Genomic DNA, 10,632 nt, shown 5'->3' on the forward strand with positions numbered 1-10,632 from the left:
ATAAGGGTAAATTAGAAATTAAGTGTAAAATTTTCCATTAATTTTAAAAAGTGAACAAGTATTGTTGAACATTCCAAAATAGTATAGTGAATAGCTATTATGGGACAGATTCAATATTTTTTTAATCTTGATATACAAAAAATTGGCAATGGGAATGGAAATGATGGGGTCGTGGAGGATATATTAGGAGTATTAGCTACATACTACAAGAAACACTAATTACTTGACCTACTCATAAAGTAATTGGAAATTTTCATTTTCCCACTCTGGCGGCTTTTATATTGTCATCCTTTTAAATTTTCTAACTGACTTGGTCCAACTTCTCTGTGTTCACGTATATGAAAATACTATATAAATGCTCATCTTTTTATAAGATAATACCATATCACTAACATAGCAAACAAGCAATGGCTAATAACATTTTCTTCATTTCTTCTTTATTTGTCTTGGTAATATTCACCCAAAAAATCGATGCGGTAGATTACTCTGTCACCAATACGGCTGCAAACACCGCTGGTGGTGCCCGTTTCGACCGAGATATCGGAGCTCAATATAGTCAGCAAACACTCGTAGCTGCCACTTCCTTCATATGGAACATCTTCCAACAGAATTCTCCGGCTGACCGCAAAAATGTTCCAAAAGTAAGCATGTTTGTAGATGACATGGACGGAGTAGCTTACGCTAGCAACAATGAGATTCATGTTAGTGCAAGGTACGCATAAATTGATTTAATAAATAACCAGTGAATGCACGTCTTAAACTCCAAATACATACCCCTCCCCCTCCCAAAAAACAAACAAACAAACAATAACATATATATAAAAATGTATCATTCTTTTTGAGATTGTGAGTCATATATATTGTGACATATGAAATATATATGTATATATATAATTAAGTAATAGTACTCGTTATACTCAAATGTTAAATATGCATTTGCAGGTACATCCAAGGTTACTCTGGAGATGTTAGGAGAGAGATCACTGGAGTATTATACCACGAAGCCACTCATGTATGGCAGTGGAATGGGAACGGTGGGGCTCCCGGAGGATTAATTGAAGGAATTGCTGATTATGTGAGGCTCAAAGCTGGTCTTGGGCCAAGCCACTGGGTGAAACCTGGCCAGGGCAATCGTTGGGACCAAGGCTACGATGTAACCGCTCAATTTCTTGATTACTGCAACAGTTTGAGAAATGGGTTCGTGGCAGAACTTAACAAGAAAATGAGAAATGGCTATAGTGATCAGTTCTTTGTTGACTTACTAGGGAAGACGGTTGATCAACTTTGGAGTGATTACAAGGCTAAATTTGGGGCATAACTTAAGAAATCCAAATTAAATCGAAAATGAGAAACATCATCTATTGCCTTTGTACCAATATTACACGTATTTGTGTTATGGTCTTGTACTCTTGTTGAAGATATTGTAGTAACAATAATAATAATATTAATAAAAATAAGCATTACTACAAGTTATTTCATTCGCGTGACTAATTAAAGTAAGCAATTCTAGTGCAAGCATCCAAGTATATTTTTGTTGAAATTATTTATGATTTGGTAGTTAGTTTAAATTGGTTAATGTTAAAAATATTTATTTGTGTTACGCTGAAAATTTCGGTTTAGTATAGAAGCAGTAAGCTCTCTTTAAATTCTTCAAGTATTTGGTTTAGTTTATGATTTCTTTTTTTCAATTTGTAAGTAAAAACTCTGCTCTTTTGTAAACAACATAAATGAACATTATGAAAAAATTAGATTATTAAATTTCTTAAGAGTTAGTAAAATTGTGAATTGGCCAAGTAGAATCGTTGGTTAAAGTTTAACAGAATGTTGAATAATCAAGTGAAATTAGATAATAAAAATATAATTTGCCTTTAAAAAATAGACGGTCGACTTTAATTATTTATTCGTACTGTGTTAAAAAAAGGAAAGAGTAAAGATGGTACTCATCCATTGCTAGGAAGTAGCACACTGCACATCATACTCATCCCACAAATTTCTTAGTCTAGTAGAGAAATAGGCAGCAATAGCTGTTGCTTCTAGTGTATTTCGTGGAACTAATTATCTATACATATTATTAGAAACGAATCTAGAATTTCAAGATTGCGCGCTAATATATCAATATTATTATAATTTAGGCGTTGAAAAAATTTTCAATAACGATTAAGGAAAATGTCGAATTCAATTGACCACTAATAACTTGAATAATACTAAAAAAAATGAAATACAATATATTGATCATGCATAAGCTCTAAGCTAATACTTAAACTTTACTTTGCTATAATATGAATTTTAAAGTCTTTAAGATAATGTGTAGACTTTAACTTTATTAAAAAAATTGAAAAACAATTGAGTGAGATAGCTCAATGGTTAAGTAGGTTTATTATACTGGATTGTCACGAGTATAAATTTCCTATCTAGCAATTTTGATGTTACAATTAAAATAAGCCCTTTAAATTCGAAAATTATAATAGAACAGTGAAATGGAGTTTTAGCCGGGACTGGCCCCTGGTCTCGTAGTGGTCGTGCGGGTGGGTGCATTGGCTTAAACCAATGTCCCAAGGTGCACTTCTAAGCTCTCTATAGGTGCACAGTTAGTTATATTCTAGTTTCTCAAAAGATATATACATATATACACATGTTTTTTTTCTGAAGTGAGCAGATACACGTGCACCCTACCTATACATGTGGGTTCGCCTCTGTTGAAGACTTGTAATGACACAAATGTCATATTTGGAATTCTTCATAAAATTACCGTTATACCCCTCCCGATATCGACCCCGGGTTATTTATGATTGAATTTTGAATTTGGTTTCGAGTTTTGATTTATAAGTTGTGAATTATGAAATTTTTGGAAGTTGAAAGGTTAAAGTTGTTAAAAAGGGATTTTTGGTGTCTTTTGAAGTTTCGAGTCTCAGAAATAGAATTATGTAGATTCCATCAGTTCCGAAATGTGGAAATTGGTCTAGAAGATTTGAGGTCCTAAGTTGAAAGTTTGTGAATTTTAGCCTTTGGGTTGAGTTTGGTCAACATTCGGGGTTCAGATGCTCGGATTGGACTTTCGACAATCTCGTTGGTATGAGTATTGTTATTTTCGAAATCTTATTGTGATTACTTGGTAGGATTAGATTGTGTGACTTTGGACGTTGTTCGAAAAGGAAATGCTCAAGTCTTGGATTGACTTTTGATTGAATTGAAGCAACTTGTCACGTCCCAAGTCTACACCCTAGACGTGGCCGGCACTCGAGAACCATCGCTGATCCCCAAACGAACCCTTGGCCTGGCTAACTACTTAGCGGAAGACTTACTCAAGCAAAATGGAAATTTCAAATACATAATTAAAATTTAAAGTCTAAAACAAAAACTCAACTCAAAGGAACATCTGAAAATACTTATTAAGTTACAATCAACTGTCTCAACAAGAAGGGGAAATAATCATAGGCTCTTCAACCTCTACTACCTATGAAACCTCTAAGATAGATGTCGGGAAAGAACCCATGACAACTTAACAAAGCAAGAAATACGTGTGAAGCCCTCCGGAAAGCAATGAGGCTCACCAAAGCTAGCTGGATTTCAAGAGGTATCAACGAAGCGCCTATTGATGACCTTGGGCACCTGTATCTACATCATGAAAAGATGCAAGTCGAATGACCTCAGTACATAGAATGTACAAGCATGTAAAGAGAACTGAATGCAATAGATAATTGAACTGACAAGGCTAGAAGAAATACCCACCTCAACTCAACACAATACAAAGCAATAACAAAATATGACACGTTTAAAGCTTCATAAATAAAAGATACTAACTCAAAGATATGTATACAAATACAATAAGTTACTCTTTACTCTTATCGTAACACCCCGGAAACTAGTAGGCTAAATTAGAGATAAACGTACGTCGAGGAAGAAGGGTTAGGGACAAGGGCAAAGGGGCAAGGGGCAAGAATGCCCAAGCCTTGCCAAGGCACTGCCCCATGACCACGATGGCCTTTACGACCAGTGGTGGTCACCACGAGTCGTGGTGCCACTCGTGGAGGTGGGGTAGTAGCCTCCTTAAGGCTGCCCCAAATTGGCTCCTCCACACGAGCCACTTCACGGATCGTGAAGCCTTAGACGACTAGTGGGAGTGGCCTTGGTCATGCCTTAGTGGTTGATGATACAACGTCTCGCCCACACTGTTAGAACTACCCTATAGCTATGCTTAAAAGCAAAAAGGAGTCGTCTAAAAAATACGATCTTTTACCCATGTTGGCTACATGATTTATGAAGAATGTGAGTTGTCTGAACTCATCCCCATATCGGTGCTCAATACTACTTCCAATAATATATAACTCATGCTCAAATGTATAAAACATAACTCTTTCTCAATTTGAGGTACTTACTCAAAATAACTCTTTTAAAGAGATAGTGAAATATGTCGAACTCATAAACTCTTTCTTTAGAAATCAAAGTTCCTCTTTCTCAATGTAAAATTGTTACATTTGGAAGTACTTAGTTTCCTTCTATTATTTCTCGATTATGAATACAACTGTCCTCATTACTCATTTTTACTTTCTCAAAAAAACTTAGTTCAAATTATAGTTGGTTACAAAAGATTCTCAAAACACTCAAAAAGAACTTCTTGAACTTTCCTCTTAAACTCACTTTAGATTTTGATTTGTAAATTAGGACATGTAATTAGAACATGAAGGAATTCTCAAAGGTAAAAGGAGTCTTTAGTAGTTAATATAGAGAGGTGAAACGTAGATACACGCCTGACTAAGCAAGGAAGAACTGGCCCAGTGAATTTCGGGCGTATTGCAGACGCAGGGCGCTAGACCCAAAGTATTGGGTTGGATCCGGGAGCACTGCTGGCGCGCTGCCTTAGACCCCAAAGTACTGGGCTTGTTTCGAGCGCACTATTGACGCGGCTCCCCAACCCCTCCCTAGCGAACCTGACGATATTTTGTTAAATTAGGCTTCAAACTCATTTAAAATTGGGAGATTTCTCCTAAACTCTTCTTAATTCTCAAACCAACACGATTACATGAAAAATTTCATACAATCCCTTTTAAGAAATCACAACTCATACTCAAGATCCTCAACACAAGAAACTCAAAGCCTCAATGATTAAAGAATGAAACTAAAATCAAGAACTACTCAAAAATCTCTTAATATAACAATTTCATGGACGAATTCATGGATGAATTAGATGTATGGTGTGAGGACGAACAAGTCCAACACTATGAGAAGCCTTACATACCTGGAAAGAACGATATTCTTGCCGAAACCACAAATCTTGAAGAACGCTTGAACTTAGCCCTTTTCTCCTCTTGAAACCTCGCTCTAAATCCCTGATGTCTAGGAACGTGAATAGGTGATTTAGAATCTGATTAGATCCCTTAATTGAGTCAGGAAAAATGTGCTAAGCCTAGTGGGAAAAGGAAAAGACCAAAATACCCTTTCCTAAAACGAGTGGAATGCCTTAAATGGTGAGGCTTACTCAAACAACCATAACCTTTTACTCGGAGCTCAAAATTTAGCAAACTTGGCGGCGTTGGAAAAAGGACTCAAGACCTTCAATTTGATAGGTCATGAGCCACCTATATCTTCATGTGCTAAAATATATGATCGTAGTTGACCCATAACTAAAAATTGATGGGTGATTTGCACAAAATTCTATTTAGCTTTTTCAAAGTTCGAGGTGTTACACAAGTAAACTTTTTTAAACCATGTAAAACTTGTAGAATCTTGTATTTCCCTTTATTATGTGTGTAGGGGAGTAATGAGAATGAAGTAAAGAGTTCAATTGTTCTACTTGATTAATCTTAATGAATGAAAAATTGATTAATGAAAAAGGCAACGTGTTAATAGTTGTGCTTTGTGAATTGCCTTGTTGTAGAACCTAATTTATTGATTGAAAAAGGCAACGTGTTAATAGTTTTGACCCTGGAAAGTTTTTTCTTTTTAAAAATGAAAGTAATATTTGATTGTGTCCATGAAATAAAAATAAAAATTATTTTTAAATTTTGTTTCATTACCAAACAGAGTAAAAAAACTTTTCAGTGTCAAAAAAGTGAAAAATGTGCAAGCGCACGTAATTTCACTAGTGTGCAAAATTATTGGGGAAAACTGACCCTTTCACGTCCTCCATTTTCTTTGAAATCAGAGGTGGAGCAAATACCCTACATAATCCTCCAAAATCCTCCAAAATCCAACAATGGCGATGAGCATAGGTAAATACCTACCCGAAGAACTCATAAGTGAAATATTCTACCGCCTCCCTGTAAAGTCCATTGGGCGGTGTAGGTGCCTATCAAAGCACTGGCGCAATTTTCTCTCACACCCACAATTCATCAAACTTCACTTCAACCTCCACGTCCATACACAAGAAGAGAAACTCATTATCGTCACTTGGCGTAGCGAACTTCATACTATCACGCTTATCCACGACATCCTCGAAGATGAATCCATCGATAGCATTTCAACAAAGGTTAATTTTCAGCACCTCACACATAACTGGATTTCTGTAGCTGGGTCTTGTAATGGGTTGGTCTTAGTGATTGATAGGGATAATGTTCAATTTTTGATCAACCCAACTACCTTAGAATACCATAAATTTCCTGTTTTTGATTGGGCTCTTCCTCCGAAAACTAGCTGTTACATGTATGGTTTAGGGTATGATATTGTTAGTGATGATTATAAGGTGGTTTCTCTTTCCTATCGTGATACGAATAATGAATTTATGTCTAATACTTATGTGGATTTGTACTCTGTGAGAAAGGGTCATTGGGAGACACTTGGGGTTTCTCCTTATGATCATTCACTTACTGACCGTGCTTCTGGGGTTTTGGTTAATGGGGCTTTGCATTGGTTGGCTTGTAGAACTGTTGAATATTCAACTGCAATTGCTGCTTTTGATTTAAGTGTTGATAAATTCTTGGAGGTACCAGGACCTATTGATCTTCAGGATAATTGCTTTATGTGTAATCTTGCAACACTTAAAGGGTGTCTTTGTATATCTACCAGTTTACCCCGAGACATAAACACAGTTACATTTTGGATCATGAAAGAGTATGGGGTTAAGGAGTCTTGGACCAAATTTGAGATTATAGAACCGAGTTTGGATGATTCTCTTAGTACGCTATTGTGTTCCATTACTGATGAGGATGATGTTTTATTGGAAGTCGACGAAGAATGGGTTGTCTACAATCTGAAAGAGAATCGGCGTAAGGATCTGTTGATTGATGTAAATCCTGTTACGTATGAAGCTCGAACTTTTGTTGACAGCCTTGTCTCTCCTTACTTTGGCAACGAAACTGAGGGTTCATGTCTTGTGTGATGCACAAGATGATGTTGTATACAGGTATTACAGGAACATGTTCCTCTGTATTATCCACCTTTATCGTCCATCTCCTTTAGATTATTCAAAAGCCTCTGTATTTTCTTTTATCTAGGATATCTATGCTTGCAATTTCAACAGTACTTTCAAGGATATCTATGCTTGCAATTTCAACAGTACTGTATTGCTGGTTTTCTTTTTCTCAAGTTGCTATCATGTTAGAAAATATAGTCTATGAACCAGTAGCCTAAAGTGTAAACAACAGCATTTCATGGATTTACATCAGTTTATTGTAATGCCACATACAACCAGATTCGTGCTTGCACAGGAATTAATCTGCTTCCTCTTAGTTCAAGCTGTTCCTTGTTCATCTTGCACTGCATGAAGTTTCCAGAAACAAGGCGTGCTTTTGCATTACACTTCATGTCTTGGTTCACTATCATTCTGACGTCATAGAGAATTGAGAATTCACAGTTTTTGAATTCCTTCAATTGAATGGGATTGATAGAAATCAGTATCTTACAACGAAAACAATGTTTGGATCTGGGTACTTTGTTGAGTGGATAGAGTATTTGGATGTGAAAATTTTTAATCTTAGTATTGCATACATGTAACATTTTAAAACTGCTGGGTAGATTCTCTAAAATACAGGGGACAAATTATGTAGTGTATCTCCTTTAATGTATAATTATCAAGATCTATGACAACAAAAACTCTTTAGATCGATATTAGGTAGTAGTTATTACTTAGGAAGGTAACCATAAACAAGAAGTGGAAAACCTGTTGGTTAGCGGTTCTTATGGTTTTAAACATGATATGTGAAAATTATAAACTAAGTGTTGTAAAAAGACATTCTTTTTTAAATGGACCAAAAAAAAGTAAGACAAAGTAATTCAAATGAATAAAGTACCAAAATAAAAGCTTATTCCATTCCATGATGAACATATTGAAAGATAAAATTAAGATAAAAACTTAATCATCGATATGACATACTTAACTCTATAAATACCAAATTAAGTTATTGAACTTTAAATAAAGCAAGAAAAATCTATTCATCGGATCTAGATGACCCTTCGCCGGAATCGGACGAAGTGCTTTCCCTAGCTCTTAAAGGAGCGAGCGCACTTCCAATGGTTTGATATGGAAATTCAATACCACACTCCATAAGTTGGCTTGCTAGTTTTTCAACTTTTTTATCCGCAGCCTCCAAGGACTCGCACAAGATCTTAAGGTCATAAAAGCTAAGTTTTTCATTTGAAGGTTCTGTCCTCAATGCTTGAAGTGCTTGTCCATGTTTTCTTTCTCTTTCGAGTGATCTCTCCAACTTGTTCAGCTTTTCATTGATCTCATCAATATTGGCATTTTGATGAGCTACAATGATGGGGTTAGGATCATCAGTATCAGGTGGAGGATTCTCTCTGACAAATTTATCCACAATTGACTCGACGGAAGGGTGTCCACATGCGTATACTTTGTTGCTGGGAGAAAAAGCTACAATAGCAACATTAGCACCGCACAAAGTAGAGAGCTCACTTGCCTTTTTAAATAGGCCAGCACGTCTTTTTGAGAATGTCACTTGTAAGTTGGTTTGATTTTGTATTCTCGCAATTTCAATTTTTTTGCGGCCATTAGGTCTTCTCATGGCTAAACTTTTGATTTGAGAATGTAAAAAAATGTGATGTTGAGTCTTTGTTTTAAAGATGTATTTATAGAGATAGAATTATTATATTATTTGATGAAAAATGAACTCAATAACAAAAAAGTAAAAATATTTATGATGATCCCTTATTTGGTAGGATTTGACCCAAATCATAATATTAATTAAATTCTTTTTTTGTTCATTGTAGCTTTGTCAAAATTTGTAACTAATGTAATTGCAGATGACATATTTTTTAGTATAATTTATTTTACTGAATCATTGGAAAAAATTTATTGTGATATATGTTTTAGCAAAGTTAATATGTAAATTGATGATAGTTTTTGGGATAATTTTTTTTCTTTTATTGTATTTGTATATTTTCTAAATTTGCTCTTATTCAACTATGTATATTTCCTAATGTAGACATGCTAAATAAACAACCTTCCACTATTAGCTTTAACAATACGGAAATATTTATTTTCTTACTCATATTAATGTATAAAAAAGTTTAAACATCCCCCCAAGGTCTAGCTCGTGGCAAAAGGTGGAGGATTTGTGGCTTAGGTCGCAGGTTCAAACCCCACACCATGCAAAGCGTTGCCCGGTTTTTAAGTGGAGAAGGGTAGAGGGGCGGGCCCATTATCCACCGAGCTTAGAAGGCTGTGATTGGTCCAAAGGGCGGCGGGTCACAAACGAATTTCCCGGTTATTAAAAAAAAAGTTTAAACACTTCAATTTAAAATTTTAAGTTATTTCCGTGTGTTTTAGAGCATTTGCAAACTCATAAAATATACTTTTGTAACTTATGACGAGTTAAAGAATATCGTAATAGAAAATTCAAATCCTAACACAATTAACATGTATAAACCACTTTAGAATATTCTCAGCAAGAAGCAAAACATGAACAAGATTGATCTGGACACCCAGATCCTTAGGCTATCCACCTTTGATGTTCCTTGAGTAATCACTGTTTAGGGGAGATTCTGTTTTAGGATTAATTACCCCAGCCTTTTTTGAGAACAAGAAATCAATTAAAGCATGAGATTAATTAGATAATCAAGGACTCGATTCATAATCAGATAGTATTCAACTAAATAAAAAAACACAAGACATAAATCAAAAACCCAAATGTTGTTTATATCTAACACAGTATCCAAATCTGAAATTAGCAACTACACCTACAAATATTCAATACAAAGCACAAATATCATCTCGTAGGAGCGGTCCTGTTATTGTTTCCTCAGTTTTGCTGAAGTGGTGTCCCTTCGCTGTTGCGAGTTGCAGTGGTGTTACTTCATCGCAGGCGTGACTCTAGTGGAACAGTGAACTCTTTGCTGTTGCGTTTCTTTCCCTGCAGGTGCGAGAGGCCTGACAGTGGTCTCAGCACAACAATTCCTCCTCTTGCTCCTTTTGAACTCCTTTCCTTGCACAACTTATTTTGCAGCTTCCCACCTAGAATAATCACAAATCACTATATAAGTAGCCTCATTTAATGGTTAGAAGACATATAAATAAGTGGTAAATTCACCTTATCACATATGTCGTTAATATCTCTTATTTTTGTGATCTTCTGATTCTTTTTATTCAGTTTCCTTTGTATTGTAGCAATCTTTGTTCCTCCTTATGTATTTAAAGATGATCAATATAATACACAAATAACAACTTTTTGCAAATTTTTT

At 35.4% G+C, this 10,632-nt stretch overlaps 2 protein-coding genes across 2 annotated transcripts in view; both read left to right on the forward strand.

The window, feature by feature from the left end:
* The first annotated feature begins 374 nt into the window (after window positions 1-374).
* On the forward strand, window positions 375-1,473 carry LOC125812231 (uncharacterized). The gene is made up of 2 exons (XM_049491757.1): window positions 375-712; window positions 943-1,473. The coding sequence occupies exons 1-2, from the start codon at window positions 408-410 to the stop codon at window positions 1,316-1,318; spliced, it is 681 nt and encodes a 226-aa protein (XP_049347714.1). The 5' UTR covers window positions 375-407; the 3' UTR covers window positions 1,319-1,473.
* Window positions 1,474-6,193: 4,720 nt separating this feature from the next.
* LOC125812279 (F-box/kelch-repeat protein At3g06240-like) overlaps window positions 6,194-10,632 on the forward strand; it is a 36,755-nt gene continuing 32,316 nt past the window's right edge. Inside the window, exon 1 of the mRNA XM_049491789.1 lies at window positions 6,194-6,919. Within this exon, the coding sequence (XP_049347746.1) occupies window positions 6,194-6,919 (726 nt within the window). The remainder of the gene's footprint in view (window positions 6,920-10,632) is intronic.

Source organism: Solanum verrucosum, unplaced genomic scaffold (genome assembly GCF_900185275.1).
Source record: "Solanum verrucosum unplaced genomic scaffold, falcon-dt-bn FXZP01000115.1, whole genome shotgun sequence".
NCBI classification, from domain to species: Eukaryota; Viridiplantae; Streptophyta; class Magnoliopsida; order Solanales; family Solanaceae; genus Solanum; species Solanum verrucosum.

Excerpts from the sequence above, each read along its gene's own strand:
- LOC125812231 (XM_049491757.1), top strand. The coding sequence starts at position 408 with ATGGCTAATAACATTTTCTTCATTTCTTCTTTATTTGTCTTGGTAATA. Across the intron at positions 713-942 it reads GAGATTCATGTTAGTGCAAG|GTACATCCAAGGTTACTCTG; the intron begins GTACGCATAAAT and ends ATGCATTTGCAG.